Here is a 24204-nt window from a genome sequence, read left to right on the forward strand (position 1 = left end):
CACTGGAGGAGAAGCTGACGCTGGCTCATAGTGAGGTGCAGCAACTCAAGGGCACCCTATGTCAGTATGAAGGGATTGTGGATACCTATAAAGAGCAGGTACAAAAACCACGTAAAGAAGCCGATGATATTTTGAAGGACTGTTTAGCCCTAGTCGGGGCACTGAAGAGGTTGAACCCTTATTTATACAGACAGGGATTCTCTCTCATAACGGGAATACAGATGGATTGTCCCAGCAAACTGACATGCCTACCACCCCTTAGTCCGGTCATCCCCAGGTTGACCCGCAAAAGGGTCAAGCCGGGTCTGCCGGAGTGTTCCACAAGGGGGGAGCTATGTGACAGACCCTTCTGTCAGGACTGAAAGAGTTAACTGTGTTTAGCTTTAAGAATCTAATTTCTAAAGACAGGTTTTCTGGCCTCAGCTATTGTGTGCTATAATTACATTTAAGTAATAAACAGGCCATTGTTAAATCACCCTCAGAGAACAGACGCTAGGTGATAAGACAAGCCAAATGTGTTTAAGTTGTTATCTGCCTAAGTAAAGTATTTAAGTAATATAATTCTATTGTATCATGTCAAGGGCGCTTCTCCCTTTTATCTAATGTACAACATTCTTTCAACCCCCATCTGTGGGGGGGTCAAAAACCTGTATAAATCTGTGTGCTGCCTTCAAATAAAGTTATTATCCTGTTTTAAACCTGAAATGTGGAGCTTGGTCTCATGTTTGCAGGGGAACTGATCAAGGTTGTGAAGTGCTGATTCTGTATGCAGGACATTGTTCATCTGGTATTAACCCTTGGTATACAGTTGGTACCGTAACAATATGAAACACGTGAACTTACGCCCTCTAGTGGAGAAAAACTGTCAAAATGCATTTAGATTAGAGGCGGCCTTCAAGGTCTAAGAAATTAGCTTTCAACTATGAATACCAAAAGAACAAAGCAAAATTGGTGATAAAAGTAAATTTGAAAATTGTTTTAAAAAAAAAAATTGTTTAAAAATACATGCCCTATTTGAATCATGAAAGTTTTTTTTTTTTTAGACTTGACTGTCCCTTTAAACATAATTCTTTTTTCCCCACTTTCTACCTCTCTGTTTTTAGCTCAAAAGTTGGCACTCACCCTTCATCTGTCATTTGGAAGTATTCTCTCAGTTCTGTCATTCAGTTAGTTAATTCCAAAAAATAATTCTTAAAAATGTGCAAATATATACATAATGTAAACTCAGCTATGGTTATACTAGTTATGTACAGTATGTGTGCATGTATATGTCTGTATGTATTTATGTATATACACACAAGGTGTGTAATATGCGTATTACTGTATATTATCTTGACTTACATGATGTTGTATATATACCTGAATGTGGATCATATGATTGGCCTCCCCGTTTGTGAGTGTGAATGCGCGGATCGCAATGGTGACACTACGGTGCCTACATACTTGTACATAACACTGTGTGGGATGTGGCATATTTACTTGGTGTAAGTGAGTCTGTATCCATGGTGTTAAAAGCATGATTTCTCTGTGCAGGTACTTCTAAAACATATTAAGGTCTTCTCTGCTGTTTTGCAATTTGTAAAATTCGTTTGCTCTGTTTACATTGGATCTTATGAGAACTGTTGTGGTCCTGATGTCACATGTTGTCTTGCCTGTCTATTGGGTGAGCTGTGTGGGTGTGTATGTTGTTTAGAGAGGTTGCTATGACAACCTTTTGGCGTTTTTTTTTTCACCTAGGGGGAGGGATTTGTGTTTCATTGGTTGGTTGGTTGTATAAAGGAATGCATTTCACTTGTATTCTTTGTCTGAGGAAGGGGATACGGTCCCCGAAACGCTACAAATAAAAGCACATATGTAAAAGGACCAGTGAGTGCTAGCCATCTGTTTATTGATATTCATTCCCTGCATGCACCCTGGCAAGTTGACCTAAGAAGTGCGAGTGCTCTCCAATTGTGTGTGTATATATATATATTTATATAAAAAAATGAAACAAGAAAGGCACTCTCCGTATTAACCACCAAACTTAACTTCAAGTAAAGTTTGGTGGTTAATACGGAGAGTGCCTTTCTTGTTTTGTTTTATATATATATATATATATATAAAAAAAAATATATATATAAAAATATATATATATATATACACACACACACACACATTATAGAGGTTTGTACCTTTTAAAAAAAAAAAATCATGTTAGTGGTCCATGGTATTCAAAATTGTGAGTTTAGTGGTCCCTGAGGTCCGAAAGGTTGGAAACCCCTGTTCTAACGAATAAATGATTAGCCATATTAAAAAAATAATTTTAGAGTTTAAGTAATGAATTTATCCATTTAATTTGCAATAAACCCTTTAAAGTCCTACAGATTAGGCTGCCACTTTAACATTGATGAGGCCCTATTAGCTGTGCAGTGGTACTTTTCCGTTGAACTGCTGTTGCTATCAAACAGTTACTAAAACAAGTAGCTGTCTTGCATTCCCATCAGCTATAGCCATCTGCTGAGAATGCAGGGCAGGCTTTTGCTAATTAAATCTGCACTGTCTCAATCTGAACATTTACCAGAGTTCTCAAAGGGCACACAAAGAATTTCCTCTGACTCACAACAGTGCAGAGGGCCATCTCCAGTCAGTTTAAGTCCCTCTTTTCAAACATACGGCATATAAACACTAGCTGAGAAGCGAAACAACCACTGCAGACTGCTTACCAAGTATATTTTCATGTCGTAGTAGCACTGTATTATAGAGTTCAGTCTCTCGAAACCAGGACTTCTCATCACGGGATGAAAAAATCTTTACTGCCACGCTTTCTCCCTGCCACTGACCTCGCCAAACCTCTCCATAACGTCCTTTGCCTTGAGAGGGGGAGGAAACAAAAAAAATAAATTTTATTTCAACAATACAAAAAACAGTAGAGACATTGAAAATATATATAGAACGAATGATAGAGACAGATATAGATAGATAGATAGATAGATAGATAGATAGATAGATAGAGATAAGTAGAGACAGATATAGAGAGAAAGATAGAGAGGCCCTACACTGCAGAAAGAAGAAAAAAAAAAAGTTAAAAGCGAGAGGGAGGGATGGGGAGTTTCATTACAGAAAAAGGGATAGAATAGGGTATGGAGGATCTCGTATGTAACGATCGCCAGGAGGACCACTACACTACAGAAAAGATTTAAAAAAAATATATAAAAATGGAAAGAAAAAAAATAAATTAGGTACCAAAGATGGCTGCCACTGGTGGGAGGTGGAGGCTTAGAAAGCTGTTTGGGAGGGATCAGGGGTGGTGGGGGGGGGGGGGGCTTGAGGAGGATCACTACACTGCTGGAAAAAAAATAAAATAATAATAAAGCAGCCCTAAAATGCATAATGCCTGCCAATATCTAAGATGGTGGGGATGAGTTTATTGTTTTTGTTTTTTTTTGGGGGGGGGGGCGGAGATGTTTAGGAGGGATCAGGGGGTGAGAGATTTCTGGTGAGCAATCTCTACAGTACTGCTAAAATTAACGTTATAAGATACCCAATTAACCTCTTCATTGATTATTGGGAATAATAGAAGTGTGGAGCACAGCTGCAATTAGTAGCCTTCTAATTACCAAAAACTTATGGCAAAGCCACGTATGTCTGATTTCTGAACAACGGTGACCCCAGAGAAGCTTTTACAATCATTTATGTCACAATTGCACAAGCAGTATGTAAATAATTTCAGTGACAAATACAAAATTTGTGAAAAATTTGGAGTGATGGTAAAAATGCTAAAAATTAACCAGTATTTTGGGCAAGTTCTACTCTGAAATTCCTGGTAGCGAAGGGGTTAAACAGTAACTAAATGCTAGACAGCATGGTTTACTCAAAAGTAAAGAGTAGAATGAGAATATTATGGAAATGTGTCCTTTAAATTTATATTAAATTGTTTAAATATTGATAGGTAAAGTTACAAAAATACTCAAACAATATCACTGTGTTAATTAGCCCTTTAATGCCTGTGACCTTGTGCACTGCAGTGCAAAAATGAGAACGGAAACTACCCAGAAATCTCTAAAAAAACAAACTTTCCCAGCCAAAACACTAACTCATTCTTATTTGTCTTTTAATGGAAATAAAGTTCTCATTTCTTTCCCTGTGAACTATATCAGCAGTTTGTATGGTAAAACAATCTAGTAGATATCTAACCTAATCCATTCCACATATGTGAAAACCATTCAGCTCAATGTCTAATAAGAACAGCTGAAAATCTGCACTAATGGCGAGCTTGCTCTCATCAGTCTCTTGGCACTAACCCCCACCATTAAATGCATTGATGGCCCTAATGCATTTTACATTATCACTCCATGTCGGGAAGTCCTAAATGTCTCTGCCAAGAATTTTATAAACTGCCACTCATTAACAAACCAGAGCTTTACATAATGGGAAAACCCTTGCAGGTACAGAGTCATAAAACAAGTCTGCACCATGCCATTGCTTAATCTGTAGCAAGCCTTGGCGACTCCCTGCTTCTTTCCCATGGAATTAACATACTTATGCTGATGTCAGTTTCAGTTTTAAATGTTCAACTCCATATTTTTTTAAAACTTTTAAAATGTCTGTTAAAAAAGGGGGGGGGGGCAAAAATGAATGCTTGAACCACATACTTTTGACCTGTTTTGGACATGTAGCTGTGCACATACACAAGATTGTGCTGCTGTATGCAGTGGATTCATTTTATATTACTTAGACTATTTTCTTTTTATAGGGTGTGATGTACCCAAAAGAAAATGTTATCCCTGTCTCCTTTTATTTCTGTATGTTCATGAATACATACAGTACAAACAAATAGCTTCATTATAAGGACAGTCTACTATAAAAAGTTTGTCTTAAACAACAGATAATCCCTTTTTCACCCATTCCCCAGTTTTGCATAACCAACCCTGTAAAAGGGACAGCCAAATCAAAGTTAAAACTTTCATGATTTAGAAATGGGCATACAATTTAACTTTCCAATTTTCTTTTATCATCAAATTTACTTTGTTCTTTTGTTATTCTTTGTTAAAAGGCTAAACCTTGGTAGGCTCATATGCTAATTTCACGGGTCAGCACTAATTGGCTGAAATGCAAGTTTGTAAAAAGCACTGAGATAAGGGGGCAGTCTGCAGAGGCTTAGATACAATGTGATCAGAGGTAAAAAGTATATTAATAGAACAGTGTTGGATATGCAAAACTGGGAATACGTAATAAATGGATTAGCTATGTTTTTTATACAATAATTTTCCATATACTTTTTACCTCTGTGATTACATTTAGTGTTTCAATGTTTTTAGGACAATGCCAGAGTATTCCTGCAAACGTCTGTGCTTTAAATTGTGTAATGGAGCACTGCATGCAGGAATCCCATAATATGACATCATAGTAAAGCACACCGAGTTTCACTCTTGTTATTAAACCCCTGCTACAAAAAGGTACAGATGACAGATTTATAGCTGTTATGAGGGACTATACAGAGCTCTTAAAAGCTACTCACCACTGAATGATAACACACTTTAGAAAAGGAAACTTGGACCACACACATAAATCCCATTGGGTTGGGTTATAAAGAAAGAATAGATTCAGTTATAAAATATCTGAGCTCTATTTGTTTTCATATAAAGTGTCTTTATCTCTACACTGTGGATTGTTGGGTTTCATAGACTAGATTTGCCTAATTTCATTAGTGATAAAATGATGATATTTAAAGCAAAAAATATATACAATTTCCAAGCTAGAGAATGATTGGTTTTGTATGTGCCCAGCACAAACTTTAAGAGATAAGGAACTACAGCCTTGGGCTAATTTATATAAGTGTATTAGTGTAAGAATATGTGTATTACATGCATACAGATATACACATTATCATGAATATATATAGACAGGATATGTTCAGGAGGGTTAGGTGAGTAGCATATTTGACACTTGTTACGGTGACACGGAACACCAGCCCTTGATGATTACGGGTGAGAACTATATGCTTTTGCTACCTGCCCTGCCTATGTTCTAGCTTGCGCTTAAGACTGACTGTATATCTACCTACTGGGGGAAGACTGCTATTAACCGCATTATTTTGCTTGCTTACTAATTTGGGATATGGCTGAAACTAAGGACTTTCCGTGAATCCTGTGGAAGGAGATATTCTCTATATTTGGAAAATCTTCCTATGGTGTTTATATCGATACCGGTGAAACAATATTATTCTCCATTTGGGAGCTCCCAATATAAAACTTTTAAATCAAGGGTACCCTTGGAGTGATATATATTATCCATCTGCAGTGGAATTGTGTTGTATATACCGCTTAGGTCGCTTATTTATAGCAATATTTAGTTGTTATTTTTCATATAATATTTCTGTTAATACTTTTTTCATTAAATGTTATGTTTTTGAGCAATTGCTGGTGGCCATTTACTGATCTTTATATTTCATGATTTTATTAGTATTGTGCCAGGTAATGGTATACTTTTAGGTCATCAGTGGAGGGTATTTCAGGTTTTTACACATTTTCTTTCTTGATGTTTAATAAATAGCAATTATACCTCTGTGCACTGCTGCACGCTTGCCTCTGTCCTTATAACAGCAAGTGTGCATAGACTAAGTCTGATTATGTCTGGTGCCAATCATCCATGTTAAATAAATAAATATATATATATATATATATATATATATATATATATATATATATATATATATATATATATATATATATATATATATATATACATACATACATATACACACACACACACACACACACCACGCGAGTATTAGATGCTAATGACCAATCACATATATAAATAGGAGACCTAAAGAGCGCCTAGTGAAAGGCTAGGGAATTAAGAATATAATAAATGTAGACTACATTATATTTAATATCACATATAAATATTATTATATTATAGTCTTAATTCCCTAGCCTTTCACTAGGCGCTCTTTATGTCTCCTATTTATATATCTTTGTTTTTTTGGTGGCTAGCCATCCTTTAGTTAAGAGCTTTAAGGGACCTTATCTCAGCGCTCTGTCTCCCACACACTATGACTGATCACATATGATTTACAGTTTTTCTTTATTATTTTAAGTAATCGCTGCTCAGTTATGACGATCACAAAATTGAGGCCTATGGCACCTTGAGGACAGACTTCAGAACAAATGTGCCACATGCATGTGTCTTCAACTACCAGGTCAGGAGAAATAAATTCATGCTTGAACCCAACTAACTACAACAGTGATAGTCATAAACTACGTAAAACCTTTCAGTGATGAAGAATGGAGTACAAAAATAATACTGGGATGTACAGAACCTGTAAATCATTGATACTAACCAACACACTCTGCGAGAGTTATTTGACGAGCAACTGTTCTTTGAACCAAGAAAGGAAGCCCAGATCCACTCCCAGAGGTACAGGAATGATCCAACAGATCCTAAAAAATACAAATAAGGTGTAAAATGTCCACATCTGAAAGAGATAGTCCGACATTACAATAATTCAGTTACATCTTAATTTTTTTTTATCAAAACCCATCAAAACAATAACTTCAAAATGGAGCACAGCTGGTTCAGCCAAAAAGCTCTGTCCTACAAAACAGATATGCAAAGATCCTTTATAAGAGTACAGGATTGAGAACCAACAAGCTAAATAATTTAAGATGTTTTAAATAAACCTCTTTCACTTATGTGACAGAATTTTACACCCCCCAATATAATTTTACTAATGGTGCATACTATCATATATAAGGGGGGTTTGCTTTTCTTTGTGCCTTTTTTCCTTTACATTTTACTGTACTAAACTTAATTCATTTCCGTTTACTCACATTTGTATTTGTAACATTAATTTTTAATCTGGTAAAAATCTTAAAAAAGATGAAAATGTGTGTGAAAAGGTTATGTGGTTTCTGTTTGTTGCTGCTTTGCCGAGATGTGCAGAATTTAGAATAAAAGAATGCAGCATTTTTACTCAAGATTGTAGAAAAATCAAATACGTCTTTAAGACTCATCCCTTCCTGTACAGTTAAAATTTACAGTAACTAGAGATAATTCTTAGGAGAAACTACGGTACCTATTTTTGCATCCTATAGAATGTCGCTTGCAAAAATGTACCTGGAAGCTTCCTTGCGCCATATTCAGTAAAACCTTTACTATAAAACCTTTACTATAAAAAACACTGCAAATAAGCCATTAAAAAGGCGGGGAATGCTTCCTAGTTCATAGGCTATAATGACAACAGAGCATCCAGACTTTCCCGACCATGAAGGATAAAAAACAAGATACAATCAGACCCCTTGATATACTGGAAGCTTCCCCATAATACTAAAACTTATTTCAACTACATTGAAAAGACAGAATATTCAAAGAACTAACCTATCAGAAAAAAAGGAAGAGGCCTATTATCATGATTAAAAACCTGAAAATTAGTAAAAAAAAGGCACAAGTTCCAGCCATTCATCTTGTTTTAATAGAGTTAGGCTGCCAGAGGATTGCCTGTGTGTGACTTGCCTCTGTGTGACCTAAGCCATTTTAAGAAGACTTTAGGTGCAGCTGGAGGTCTGAGGTGCACTGTCCGCTGGTGAAAAGGAAGCTTTGGCAGCCTGTAGTTTGTTCTGTCTCATGTAAGTACCAGAACTCTCTGCCCCACCAACTCTGCACTAATACCAATGTTATTTGCCGGATGGGACTGTTGTGTGAGTACAATTCTCTGTATGTCTACCCTTTGTATCATCAGTCAATCCTTGTCCCTCTTGTCTGTGTAGCCTGCTTTTAGGTCACTACTGAGTTTACTGTAGTCTCTGTCACCCACACTCGCTCATAATCATTCTGGGGGTCCCTCACGGAGATCTCGTACCATTCTCCCCCACATACTACTCTGGATTCTGGCACAGATTGGTCTACACTCTCTCTGCCCTCCCTAACAGTCAGTTTTCCCCTTCACATCCTCACTCAGGGTTTTCGATCCCTCTGGCTCTGTACAGACAGGCACCTTCTCACATACACACACCATCCATCTGCCCTTCCGCCCAGTCAGTCTTTCCCTTTACATTGTCACTCAGTACTGTGGACCCCACTAGTTCTGGCACCAACTAATTCTTACTGTCATTTAGTCCTCTCTGCCAGTCAGACAGTCCTCTCACATTTTTACATCTCAGCACAGACACTCCCCGTTCAGGCACAGCATTTTGCACACTTGCACTCCCTCCCAGTCAGCATGTCCCAGAGCCGTTTTCACACACTGCCCTTTGCACATCAGGGCCCAATTATTCTAGGCCACATTTATAATTATCAGGCCCATACAGTGATAATAACCTGCCCAGATCAGTACCCAGTAATACATCTGAGGGAACATTGATAGATGCCCCCCACATTTCTTAGACTTCTCCCCGCTCCCCAATCAAGATATACACGTGTCATTGGCACTAAAGTTTGTACTCCCCCAAATCCTTTAACTACTAAATTCCTCCCAGGGATAATGTACTTAGAGCTCACCAGCTTTGGACGCACAAATGTCACATTTGCCCTAGAGTGTTAGCTTGTGTCCCACAACTGGGTAACAAACTACACAGAAGCTAGTAATTCCAAGGGATGACTTCCTCCAGCTAATTGTGCCAATTTCATTTTCTCTGGGCAAATAGAGCTGACATGTCCCTCAGTGTTGCAAACAAAACACCTGCGGGTATCTCCCTGCCTGGAAGTGGTACTAGCTCCCCCTCACCCTGAGGAAGCTGAAGCAAAAGATGTTACAACAGGCTTGGTGATGAGTTTTTGTGCAGTAACACCCTTCCAGTTGGATGCCTGCTTAGCAAAGGCTTTTCTCCTATTCACTTGTGATCTGTTTGCCATATAGAAAACTGCCTGCTCACTCGCTTCCAATGCTGTTTTGGGCTTGTGATCCAGCACCTATTCCTGCACTTCTGCTGAGCACAGCTACATGAATATGTTCTTGACCATCAGATCCTCCAGGTCCTCCATGGTGGTAATCTTTAGCTCTCTGATCCATTGCTGAAATGCCATTTTCCAATAACTGCAGTGTAACTCTCTGATGTAGCCCTCTGCAGAGTCCAGAATTTCTTCCTGTAAACCTCAGGAGTGAATATAACCCCTCTGCAGTGCAACCTTAATTGCATCATAGTCCTGATCAAACTCTGGAGGCAGTTCATGTAAAAGCCTTCATTGCAGTGCCTTTTAAACCAGGGGTGAGATACTTTGCCCTCTGGCCCCTTGGCAGCTAGTAATGTCTGAAAGAGGTGTTTCAAAAACTTTTCTGCGCTGCCAAATTATTTGGTAAGCCTTTTTTACTCCTAGAATATTTTCCCCAGAAAAAATATCTTTGTATGGACTGGTGAGAGAGGTGGGTTTAGGAGTGAAGGACGCAAAAAAAATGCTTAAACCAAAAAGGAAATATATCTATAGTCGGTAATAGACCTTGATGAACTATATATAATTGGACTCAGAAATGTATTTAAAAATAATTTATTATTTGAAGATACATAACAATATGAAAAACATATATGAGAATTGGTGGATATGAAATATTTAGTGTGAGAGACTAATAAGAGTGTTGCACCTAGTATATTGTAATACCTAGTGTCACACTAAAACCGGTCTTTTGTATATAAGTTGTTTTGTCAAGCAGTACAAATGTTTAGTCAGGTGGTATAACTAGAGTATTGGTATAGTCAAGGATGTTCATGTAATATGACTGGGGTATTGATATATATTGCCTTGTATATTTGATATATTGAAATGTTTAAGATATTAACATTCAATTATTAAAATATTAACATTAAATTATAAAAATATTTTTAAGATACAAAACAGAGAATATAGATACAAGTCATAAATTATGGTATAACAAGAGAGTTAAAATCATAAGAAATAAAACAAGTGTGGATACTGTAATAAAACAAGTGTGGGTACTGTAGTCGGCCGACTATATACACATTAGCTAGCTATTAGATTTTTTATTTGGCGTAAACTAAAATAGTATTTTTAAACCACCGGTGGAGTTATTGAGACGTTTTTAGTCTTTATGGTGTTGTTGCATGCAAGCTTGGCTTTGTGTTGCCAGTGCTCTACGGACTGGAGAGGTGCAGTAGTAAAAAGTACAATGGTGTTTTACTTACTGTCTCTTCACCGATACTGGAGCCTGGTTGTAGATCCGGGTAGAAGTTTATCCGCTTTGGCTTGTTATTCTTCACAGGCAGTAGGGTCCCCAATGTCTTTAGTGATTTTGGTGGTGATCAGTGTTTTTTCCTATTTGCGCTGTGTTCTTGTGGCAGGTAAAGCGGGTTGTTCCACTTGTCCTGATATTAATTTGATGGTTACAGTACTTGTCTCAAATTTCTTCTGTCCGCTTGTGTACTTTGGGTGTACAGTAACTTTAAAGTTCAAAAACTCAAATGTAGTTACTCTTTAGTCTTGAAAGACTAGATTCCTTGTGGTATTGCAGTAGTTTGCTACGCGTTTCGGACGTAGAACAATGGGCTTTTTCAAGCTTGAAAATACAACATGCCCTAATACTGTACAAGCTTAGATATCTGTCCCAAGGGAGCTTTGCAAGGAAAGATGGTCACTTACCATTTTTATTTACAGCCGTCCATGTAGGATGACCATATTAATGGTGCTTAATTCACCATTAAATACATTTTTTTTTCCCGAGGCCAGGTTTCTGATCAGACCCCCTTCTAAAGTGGGCAAGGAATGTAGCCATCCTTTTTTAAGGTAGGCCATAAACCCCAAATTCCAGGCCCTGGCTACAGTTATAGGATAACTTATAATTTTAGTGATGTATGTATAAATATGCCTACCATTATAAGCAATACCGTTGTGACATCATGAGGATTATTTTGATACCAAGCATGGTATGTCTGTCATATTTGGTCATTCTGTAACATAAGTTTTTTTTTTTAAATTCTTAAGATATCCTAGTTTTTAAACTCTAATTGGGCTAAGGTTTGTGTCTTGATAGGGACACTGTTTTCTGTCACTCTGTGCTTACATCTTTGTCTCATAAAAATCACTCCCCTGAAAAGAGCAGATTGCACCTTACATCTGCTTCTCCAGATGTAGGTAATAAAAAACATTCATCCCAAAAGAACTTGTCTTTTAGATGGTTCTGATAAGACAATGTAAATAGACACAGGAATACAAGACACAAAAAAAAAAAAAAAAAAAAAATTAACACCTGAGATCCTAAAGTCAAGAGGTATTCATGACACGCATGTACTGGAACACCACACAACAGTCTAACTACACTTAATCATAAGACAAAATGCTGTTACAAAGAGAAGGGTGGTAAGCACTCAATTGCAATTTTCCCAAAAGGTGTAACACTAGGCTAGTTTTCCAAAACCCGAAGGATCAAATATATGGAATAAATGACAAATCCTATACATTAAAATTTTAACATTGGCGCATTTTACATCTGGCATCTAAAATGTGTGGCGAGCACCTTAACTTTTCTGAGAAGCTCTTTAGTTTCATACAAATAGAGGTTGATGAAAATACAAAATATAAGCATAACTACTGCAAGGACAGTACAATCTGTTATCAGGTAGGAACCATATACTAAATAAAACACCATGTAAACCCAATCCATATAGATACATAACCTTTGCTTTTTTGTTCTTTCTAAACATTTGGGAAAAGGAGATGTTAAATGATTAGTCCCTGCTCATGAACGGAACTACTGGTGGTGCAGCCAGTGCCGTGGCACCAGGACCCGACTGCTGGAGGAGCCAATCAAGTGGCGCAGAAGCAAGCTTGCTGCTAGAAGCAGAAATAAAGAAAAAAGGTGACTCATCTGTCGATGCGGGTCACAAAGGCAAATGTGAGGCATTGCAGACAAGGAACAGAGGTACAGCCTGAACGTGGGCATTTGTAATGGAGCTAGAGGTGGGCGGAGCAGCCTGTAGGAGCAATTTTGCTACTTGGTTCTCATTTTTGTTGCGACAGGTAAGGGCAGACTGGGTGTCCTTTCGTTATCTTCATAGCATCACATTAGAACAGAAACCATTTTACCTCCCCGCACATTTAAACTTTTGAAAAAATGTAACTTAATATTTAAAGAAAGGTTAATCAAATATATAAAATATAGAAGACTAAATTGCAAAGAGGACCTTTAACAAGTTTTTTAAAAAAAAATTAACTTGCACTAGGTACTGCGCTTCCAAATTGTAGTAAAAATACAAAAATGGCACAGCATGTCAATTTGCAAGAAAGTGGATCTTATTTAATGAGCAAGCAATATTTAATATAGAGCAGTCATACTAGTCATTGTTCTAATTATACTTGAACTTTCCACAAGAGGGCAGAATTCACAAAATAAGAAACTTTTTAATTTACATTTCAGCAATACATTTTTTTCAGACTGCCATGTTACGTTATTCTCTCTATATACACATATACATACATACACACAATTACATATAGGTTTTTAAATACAAAGGAGATAAACACACAATGAACATTTCCTTTTTTAACAATAATCATGGATGCCCTAAGGGGGTGAGAGGGGTAAATGCCACCCTGGAATTGTGCTCTTTATATCCAACAGACATATTAGCATTTGTCTATTTTAACATTCTTATAATTTAAAAATGAACATTATACACTAGATTTTTCTTTGCATAAATGTTTTGTAGATGATCTATTTATATAGCCCATCTGGGTGTGTTTTTGTAAAAATGTATAGTTTTCATATGCAGGGGGAGCTTCTGCTATCAGCCCCTTTCATTGGGTGTCCCAGGCTTAACTAATTGACAGTATTAAATTGGGAGCTTCTACGTACATTTTTAAAAGGTTTTACACTGGATTTTTAGATCAGTAGCATATTATTCTTTATAGTAGTGTCTATTACATGCAGTTAAATGAAAATTGGTGTACACTGTCCCTTTAATAGTGACTTGACTGTTCCCATTTAGATTATTTTTTTTTTTTTTGCACAAATAAAAAATAAATTTACCTGAAAGGGGAAGATGGTGGCATTAGACATTAGCTTAGCCTCAATAACAATTTAAGAAGCACTAAGCTCCCTATCATAAAAAAAGTTATAGTATTTTGTATAGATGTTGAGTTTATAAAATCTATACTCTGATATTATGTGTCCAACACCTTAAGATTACTGGTTGAGACAAAACTTTAAAAAAGTAGAAGGGTCATTATAAAAATGAAAAAGGGTAAATTTTATATTAAAAAAAGTTTGGTTTGTTCCTTGCTTTTTCCTACTCCCTGTGAATGATTAATTGCATTTTTAAGCAAACCTAATGTTAATAACAAAAAACTCATAACCCATAAATGTGACACTTGGATACATACTGCAAGTGTGCTATCACCAACGTTCGATGCAATGAGGCCATCTATAGTTCCATATTCTGCATCTCGGGTGCTAAGCCTCTCCATGTGACGCTGCTGAATTTTTCGGAAGACCAAAACAGCCACAACAGATAAAACGATCAACACAATCACAGGAGCAAGAATGAATATAGCTAGGGTTTCTACACTGTAATTTAATGCTTCTCCTTGTAGCGTCCTCCCTGAAAGGGGGGAAAAAAGGAAATTAAAGGAAAATACTTAAAAAATATGCTTACCTGATAATTTTCTTTTATTCCGATGGAAAAAGAGTGCACAGATGCATTCATTACTTTTGGGAAATAAGAACCTGGCCACCAGGAGGCGGCAAAGACACCCCAGCTAAAGGCTTAAATACTCCTCCCACTTCCCTCATCCCCCAGTCATTCTGCAGAGGAACAAGGAACGGTAGAAGAAATACCAGGGTGAAAAGGTGCAAGAAGAATAAAAAATAAGAGACGTACCACAGAAAAAATATGGGTAGGGAGCTGTGGACTCTTTCCATCTGAAGAAAAGAAAATTATCAAGTCAGCATAATTTAAGTTTTTCTTCATAAACGGAATGAGTCCACAGCTGCATTCACTACTTTTGGGAAAACAATACCCAAGCTATAGAGGACACTGAATGCAAAGACGGGAGGGTACAATAGGCAGCCTATTCTGAGGGCACCAGGCCTGAAAAATAACCACAACCCATCCCTGCTTTGTTGGAGTCAGGCAAAAGAACTAGAAGGAAAAGGCCCCAAGGACATTGACCCGCAGATAGTCCGAAGGCATAACTAGAGACCGCAAAGCAGACTCACACTGAGCCAACACTCCACCAGGAGAGCCATCACCCAGCAGTCGGTCCCCACACAGCCCCTACTAGTACAGTACCAAAATCCCAAAAAGGGAGGGGACAAGGGTGAACCAAAGGGATACCCAAAAAAGGAAAAAAGCCCCCTTCAAAAGAAGGCCAAGTCCACAGAGACCCAAATGGATCCCGAGAACAAGAGGAGACGAAGCCCAAACCACAAGAAGCAATCGGGCATCACCAAGGAGAAGAAACATCTCCCAAATATCATGCAACAGCACCGAAAAGACAGCAGAAGACAAAGTCCTCAAAATGTCAGAACTCAGAGACTGAGCAAACAGAAAAATTACAAGTAGCAAAGTCAGAAGATAAAAGCCCGAGTCCAGTAACACGCTGCCATCTGGGAAGACACAGAGAAAACTCTCCGTAGGGAAAAAGCGGCCAAATAAACTAGCAGATTTCCCAACCTCGAAGACAGAGGACACACTCCAGGCAATCGAGGCCGCCAGACCTACTCACAGATCTCAAAGGGGAAGAGGCACATAACCTCTAATAAAAAGGTCCACCCGCACCCCCAAGACCTGAGGATAAGCAACAGATCTTAGATCCTACACCTAGCCGGACCAGCCCAAGCAATGCCAGAACTGAAGTTAAGGAACCCCAAGACCGGCCCCCAAAAGGGCGGAAGAATGGACACAGCCACCTCAATCTAAAGACAAACGAGCAGGCATTAGACCCAAGGAGATCTAGCAAGGCCACCCGACTAAGTCTCAATGCGGAGCCAGCAGCTCCCCAGGTGGAAAGGAACAACTCAAAGAGCAGACCAGTCCCCGAACCAGATAAACATCTGTTCCAACCTCCCGAACACAGGAGAGGCCTCCAAAAATCGAACCACACCTCCATAAGGAGGACAAAGAGCCCCCTGAAGAGAAGAGCATTGATAAAAACCTACCCAGAAGACAGGAAGTCGTAGGAAGAACCGAGAGGACACAAGGCCACCTCACTAATGAACACAGAAGAACCTCAAAACACCATTGTGCGAGCACACAAAACAGGCGCAAAAGTGACAGCTGAGCAACCGCAAACCCTCCGTTTGTTAGGCAGGAAAGCCCACCATCAGGTCACAGTAGTTGGCTGTCCCAGGGGAACCGTATCGTTCGCACAAGACAAGGCCCAAGGAGCCCCGGCTCTCAACAAATCTGGCCAAGTTGTAAAATAGAACAGCCAGAACAAGGGCGAAACCCATGCACCCCGGAAACTGGAACCCCCTGGCCAGTCCTAGGATCATAAGGTCCAGTAACATCCCACAGCGGGATCCTCAAAGAGTAAATGCTGAGCCAAAGCCTCGACAACCGGAAGATCAGGACAAGAAGCCCAGGCCCCACAAACGTTTTGATTAAACAATCTTCCAGGTACATAAATTCTCCGTCTTATATATAAAAAAAACAGACTTCCCAGGGAAAAATCCAGAATAAACCAGATAACAAGAGCAAGAGGCCCTTGCAAGTCCCGATCCAAAGGGAAGAGACCACCCCTTGCAGGAGCCCAACACTCCAAAGAGCCAGGGCCATGAAAGGACACTAGAGCTAACAGACGTCCAAGCATCATTAATAGGATTATGCTCGAAAGTGCGACTAACGCCCCAATCATTTTATCAACCTCGAAAGGAGGAAAGGCTGAGTAGACCTCGCCGGGGATCGAACTAGCAATCGTCGGGGTGTTACAGTACAGAGTAGCCACAAAGCATTAGAATGCTGAGCTAGCTGTCCAGCTAGCCACGAGCTCCAGACACAAGGGGAACATAGAGGACAAGTCACCGAACAGAGCAACATCAGCCCTCCACATCAACTCAGATTCAAAGTCAGAGGACAGTAAAACATGGCTTTGGATACCACCGGGATGGTGGGAAGGACCCCTAACCGGAGCCCAAAAAGACCTCACTGTCTAAAGTCACGAAAAAAGAACAACCAATTCCTGAAGGGAATCCAAGTCCCCCGAAGGCGACCCATCCCAAGGAGAAACTGACAATCAAGAGGTCTCAATGAAGAAGAGAACCACTAAAGAAACAAGTCCAAAAAGGACAATTTCCTAAGCAACACTGTCGCGACCGGCGGAAAAGAGGCGCTAAACCCTCTAATTTTCCCACCATGTGGGAAGAAATACTCAAGGTTCCAAGGGTATTGGAAGCAACAGAGAGTGACCCCCCTGTTTAATAGTCCCCCTCAGGAGATATTAACCCTTGATTCCAAGACACTTAAAGGAGTCTCACTGAGACCCTGTAGTTATCATGCGAGTTAGCAGGAACAAATGAGTTACAGTACATTCATGAAGAAGTAAAATGAACAGGAACACGGCCCTTCAAGTGTGACGGATAGTAGCCTCGCCTCCGCCATGGACTTGAGAGAAGAAAGCAGGCAGTGAAGCGAAGAGAAGTTAGACAACGCTGTTTGCTTAGGAGCTGTTAACATGAGTCGGGATGGTTTCGCAGAAAGACTCTTCCTGCATCTCTGGACTCTAACTTTCAACCAAGCCCTCAGTGAGAGGATGACAGGATTACTTAAAACTCCCGTTCCATGTTGAAGAGTACTACCCTCCATAAGAGACAAATTAAATTCTGACACTTCTCTGCCAACCTCCTAGGACGAAAGGCAAAGAATGACTGGGGGATGAGGGAAGTGGGAGAAGTATTTAAGCCTTTGGCTGGGGTGTCTTTGCCTCCTCCTGGTGGCCAGATTCTTATTTCCCAAAAGTAATGAATGCAGCTGTGGACTCTTTACATTTATGAAGAAAAATGCAAAGCAAAAGAAACTTGAAGACACATTGGCATAAATACAGGTGTCTTTGTTTTTCAAAACACAGTGGCTTCTTTCATGTTAATGTCCTTCATAACTATATTTATTATCTCATAAAACAAAGTTCTAAAAAATTAATGTAAACATCAAGTTATTAAAGGGGTTGAGAAAATAAAATGTATGCAAGAAATCATCATTACTTTCTTATCTCATTCACGTTTATTTTAGAATCCTAATGAATCTTTATTTTCCTTTACAGGTAATAAGCCATGTCTTGTATTCTAATCTTTATATTTGAAAATATGAATAAAAACAGAATTTATGCTTACCTGACAAATTACTTTCTCCAACGGTGTGTCCGGTCCACGGCGTCATCCATTACTTGTGGGATATTCTCCTCCCCTACAGGGAAAGGCAAGGAGAGCACACAGCAAGAGCTGTTCATATAGCTCCCCCTCTGGCTCCGCCCCCCAGTCATTCGACCGACGGTTAGGAGAAAAAGGAGAAACTATAGGGTGCCGTGGTGACTGTAGTATATAAAGAAAAAGAAAAAAATTTCAAACCTGATTAAAAAACCAGGGCAGGCCGTGGACCGGACACACCGTTGGAGAAAGTAATTTGTCAGGTAAGCATAAATTCTGTTTTCTCCAACATTGGTGTGTCCGGTCCACGGCGTCATCCATTACTTGTGGGAACCAATACCAAAGCTTTAGGACACGGATGAAGGGAGGGAGCAAATCAGGTTACCTAAACAGAAGGCACCACGGCTTGCAAAACCTTTCTCCCAAAAACAGCCTCCGAAGAAGTAAAAATATCAAATTTGTAAAATTTGGCAAAAGTGTGCAGAGAAGACCAAGTCGCTGCCTTACATATCTGATTAACAGAAGCCTCGTTCTTGAAGGCCCATGTGGAAGCCACAGCCCTAGTGGAGTGAGCTGTGATTCGTTCAGGAGGCTGCCGTCCGGCAGTCTCATAAGCCAATCGGATAATGCTTTTCAGCCAGAAAGAAAGAGAGGTAGCAATAGCTTTTTGTCCTCTCCTCTTACCAGAGTAAACGACAAACAAGGATGAGGTTTGTATAAAATTCTTTGTTGCTTCTAAATAGATCTTTAAAGCACGGACTACATCTAAATTGCGTAACAAACGTTCCTTCTTTGAAACTGGATTCGGGCTCAGAGAAGGAACAACTATTTCCTGGTTAATATTCTTGTTGGAAACAACTTTTGGAAGAAAACCAGGCTTGGTACGCAAAATAACCTTATCTGAATGGAACACCAGATAGGGTGGATCACACTGCAAAGCAGATAATTCAGAAACTCTTCTAGCAGAAGAAATAGCAACCAAAAACAGAACTTTCCAAGATAGCAACTTGATATCTATGGAATGTAAGGGTTCAAACGGAACCCCCTGAAGAACTGAAAGAACTAAATTTAGACTCCAAGGAGGAGTCAAGGGTCTGTAAACAGTCTTGATTCTGACCAAAGCCTGTACAAAAGCTTGTACCTCTGGCACAGCTGCCAGTCGTTTGTATAACAAGACAGATAAAGCAGAAATCTGTCCTTTTAGAGAACTCGCTGACAATCCCTTATCCAAACCTTCTTGGAGAAAGGAGAGGATCTTAGGAATTTTAATCTTACTCCAGGAGAATCCCTTGGATTCACACCAACAGATATATCTTTTCCATATTTTATGGTAAATCTTTCTAGACACAGGTTTTCTGGCTTGGACCAGAGTATCTATCACTGAATCTGAAAACCCACGCTTGGATGAAATCAAACGTTCAATTTCCAAGCAGCCAGCTGCAGAGAAATTAGATTTGGATGTTCGAATGGACCTTGTACTAGAAGATCCTGTCTCAAAGGTAGCTTCCATGGTGGAGCCGATGACATATTCACCAGGTCTGCATACCAAGTCCTGCGCGGCCACGCAGGACCTATCAGAATCACCGAGGCCTTCTCCTGTTTGATCCTGGCTACAAGCCTGGGAAGGAGAGGGAACGGTGGAGACGCATAAGCTAGGTTGAACAACCAAGGCGCCACTAATGCATCCACTAGAGTGGCCTTGGGATCCCTGGATCTGGACCGTAGCAAGGAACCTTGAAGTTCTGACGAGACGCCATCAGATCCATGTCTGGAATGCCCCATAATTGAGTCAACTGGGCAAACACCTCCGGGTGGAGTTCCCACTCCTCCGGATAGAAAATCTGACGACTCAGATAATCCGCCTCCCAGTTGTCTACTCCTGGGATGTGGATTGCAGATAGGTGGCAGGAGTGATCCTCCCCCAATTTGATGATCTTGGATACCTCTCTCATCACCAAGGAACTCCTTGTTCCTCCCTGATGGATGATGTAAGCTACAGTCGTCATGTTATCTGACTGGAATCTTATGTATCCGGCCTTCGCTAGATGAGGTCAAGCCCGGAGAGCATTGAATATCGCTCTCAGTTCCAGGATGTTGATCGGGAGAAGAGACTCTTCCCGAGACCATAAACCCTGAGTTTTCAGGGAATCCCAGACCGCGTCCCAGCCTGATAGACTGGCGTCGGTCGTGACAATGACCCACTTTGGTCTGCAGAAACTCATTCCCTGAGACAGATGATCCTGTCTACTGGAGCATGCACAGTTATAATGGTCTTAGATGAATTCGAGCAAAAGGAACTATGTCCATTGCTGCAACCATCAACCCTACTACTTCCATGCACTGAGCTATGGAAGGCTGCAGAATAGAGAGAAGAACTTGACAAGCGTTTAGAAGCTTTGACTTTCTGACTTCTGTCAGGAAGATCTTCATTTCAAAAGAATCTATTATTGCTCCCAAAAAGGGAACTCTTGTCGACGGAGACAGGGAACTCTTTTCTACGTTCACCTTCCACCCGTGAGATCTGAGAAAGGCTAGAACAATGTCTGTATGAGCCTTTGCCTTGGAAAGAGACGACGCTTGAATTAGAATGTCGTCCAGATAAGGTGCCACTGCAATGCCCCTTGGTCTTAGAACCGCTAGAAGGGACCCGAGCACCTTTGTGAAAATTCTGGGAGCAGTGGCTAGTCCGAATGGGAGAGCCACGAACGGATAATGTTTGTCCAGAAAGGCGAACCTTAGGAACCGATGATGATCTTTGTGGATAGGAATATGTAGATACGCATCCTTTAAATCCACGGTAGTCATATATTGACCCTCCTGGATTGTAGGTAAAATTGTTCGAATGGTTTCCATTTTGAACGATGGAACGCTGAGAAATTTGTTTAGAATTTTTAAATCCAGAATTGGTCTGAAAGTTCCCTCTTTTTTGGGAACTACAAACAGATTTGAGTAAAAACCCCTGACCTTGTTCCACAGTTGGAACTGAGTGTATCACTCCCATCTTTAACAGGTCTTCTACACAATGTAAGAATGCCTGTCTACTTATTTGGTTTGAAGATAAGTGAGAAATGTGGAACCTTCCCCTTGGGGGTAGCTCCTTGAATTCTAGAAGATAACCCTGAGAGACTATTTCTAATGTCCAGGGATCCTGGACATCTCTTGCCCAAGCCTGAGCAAAGAGAGAGAGTCTGTCCCCTACTAGATCCGGTCCCGGATCGAGGGCTACCCCTTCATGCTGTCTTGGTAGCAGCAGCAGGCTTCTTGGCCTGTTTACCGTTATTCCAGCCTTGCATTGGTTTCCAAGCTGGTTTAGTCTGGGAAGCGTTACCCTCTTGTCTAGAGGCTGCCGAGTTAGAAGCCGGTCCGTTCCTGAAATTGCGAAAGGAACGAAAATTGGACTTATTCTTAGCCTTGAAAGGCCTATCCTGTGGGAGGGCATGGCCCTTTCCCCCAGTGATGTCTGAAATAATTTCTTTAAATTCTGGCCCAAAAAGGGTCTTACCTTTGAAAGGGATATTAAGCAATTTTGTCTTGGAAGATACATCCGCCGACCAAGACTTTAGCCAGAGCGCTCTGCGCGCCACAATTGCAGACCCTGAATTTTTCGGCGCTAATCTCGCTAACTGCAAAGCGGCGTCTAAAATAAAGGAATTAGCTAACTTAAGTGCGTGAATTCTGTCCATGACTTCCTCATACGGAGTCTCCCTACTGAGCGACTTTTCCAGTCCCTGGAACCAGAACCACGCCGCTGTAGTGACAAGAATAATGCACGAAATAGGTTGAAGGAGATAACCTTGCTGTACAAAAATCTTTTTAAGCAAACCCTCCAATTTTTTATCCATAGGATCTTTGAAAGCACAATTGTCCTCAATGGGAATGGTCGTGCGTTTGGCTAGTGTAGAAACCGCCCCCTCGACCTTAGGGACTGTTTGCCATATGTCCTTCCTGGGGTCGACCATAGGGAACAATTTCTTAAATATAGGAGGAGGGACAAAAGGTATGCCTGGCTTCTCCCACTCCTTATTCACTATGTCTGCCACCCGTTTAGGTATCGGAAAGGCATCAGGGTGCACCGGGACCTCTAGGAACTTGTCCATCTTGCACAAGTTTTCTGGGATGACCAGATTGTCACAATCATCCAGAGTAGATAGCACCTCCTTAAAGGGCCATTATGCACTCAAAAAAATATGGGCTAATTAAATAAAGCATTAAAAAAAATAAAGTTTTAAATTAACATGTATTATCAATTTTGCTGCTTAAGGTCCTAAAAATTATGTTAAAGTTTAAAGTCCTCTGACTTCATGAGAATACGTTCGTAGTACCCAGTAGCTGCAGAACAAGGCTTTTTTCCCACACTCCCTAACTTGTGTTTAGAAAGCCCTCCTGCTGGAGCGGTCTCTGTAATGTGCTTTGTGTGCAGTAATATGTTGAAAGGCAGAAACAATGTAGATATACACAGAAGCTGAAGAATTCCACTTCCCTTTCCCTCTCCGGTTACCACAGATCTCCTCCAGTCTCTGCACACTCTAATTAAATGCCGTGGTAACCGGGAGGGAAGTGGATTTCCTGCAGCGTTAGAACGGACTGTGTGAAATCAGCAGATGCAGATATACACAGAAGCTAATAAACTCAGCAGCATATTTTCCCTTCTGTCCGTTCTAACGCTGCAGGAATTCCACTTCCCTCCCCCCTCTCGGTTACCACGGCATTTATAAGGGTGTGCAGAGACTGGAGGAGATCTGTGGTAACCGGAGGGGGAAAGGGAAGTGGAATTCTTCAGCTTCTGTGTATATCTACATAGTTTCTGCCTTTCAACATATTACTGCACACAAAGCACATTACAGAGACCGCTCCAGCAGGAGGGCTTTCTAAACACAAGTTAGGGACTGTGGAAAAAAGCCTTGTTCTGCAGCTACTGGGTACTACAAACGTATTCTCATGAAGTCAGAGGACTTTAAACTTTAACATAATTTTTAGGACCTTAAGCATTAAAATTGATAATACATGTTAATTTAAAACTTTATTTTCTTTTAATGCTTTATTTAATTAGCCAATATTTTTTTGAGTGCATAATGGCCCTTTAAGTAATGCGCGGAGATGCTCTGATTTAAATGTCACAACATCAGGTTCTGCCTGCTGAGAAATTCTTCCTGTATCAGAAATTTCTCCATCTGAGAAACAATCCCTCACTGCCACTTCAGACTGGTGTGAGGGTATGACAGAAAAATTATCAGCGCCCTCCTGCTCTACAGTGTTTAAAACTTTCTCTGAAATGCTGGCATTTTGGATAAAATATTAGCTATGGAGTTATCCATTACTGCCGTCAATTGTTGCATAGTAACAAGCATTGGCGCGCTAGAAGTACTAGGGGTCGCCTGCGCAGGCATAACTGGTATAGACACAGAAGGAGAAGATGTAGAACTCTCTACTTCCTTCATCTGAGGAATCATCCTGGGCAACCTTATTATTTTTGACAATACTGTCTTTACTGTGTTTGGACGCTATGGCACAATTATCACCTATATTTGAAGGGGGAACCACATTGACTTCCATACATACAGAACATGATCTATCAGAAGGTACAGACATGTTAAACAGGCTTAAACTGGTTAATAAAGTACAAAAACCGTTTTAAAACAAAACTGTTACTGTCTCTTTAAATGTTAAACAGGGCACACTTTATTACTGAATATGTGAAAAACTATGAAGGAATTATCCAATCTTTACCAATTTTCACCACAGTGTCTTAATGCATTCAAAGTATTGCACCCCAATTTTCAAGCTGTTAACCCTTAAAATGTGGAAACCGTAGCCGTTTGCAATTTTAAACCCCACTACAGTCCCAGTCACAGCCTTTGTTGTGACTTCAACTATCCCAGGGGGGTATTTCAAGCCTTCTAGGAACTTTTTCAGTG

The 24204-nt window shown here is 40.1% G+C and overlaps 1 protein-coding gene across 1 annotated transcript in view; it reads right to left on the reverse strand.

Annotated features, from left to right (window-relative positions):
• The window catches only part of ACVR1 (activin A receptor type 1), a 166291-nt gene that overhangs the window by 52281 nt on the left and 89806 nt on the right, over window positions 1-24204 (reverse strand). The window contains exons 4-6 of the mRNA XM_053698318.1: window positions 14311-14528; window positions 7325-7424; window positions 2703-2849 (exon numbers count right to left, since the gene is read on the reverse strand). Coding sequence (XP_053554293.1) covers window positions 2703-2849; window positions 7325-7424; window positions 14311-14528 — 465 coding nt within the window. The remainder of the gene's footprint in view (window positions 1-2702; window positions 2850-7324; window positions 7425-14310; window positions 14529-24204) is intronic.

The sequence above is a fragment of the Bombina bombina genome, chromosome 1 (genome assembly GCF_027579735.1).
Source record: "Bombina bombina isolate aBomBom1 chromosome 1, aBomBom1.pri, whole genome shotgun sequence".
In the NCBI taxonomy this organism is placed as follows: domain Eukaryota; kingdom Metazoa; phylum Chordata; class Amphibia; order Anura; family Bombinatoridae; genus Bombina; species Bombina bombina.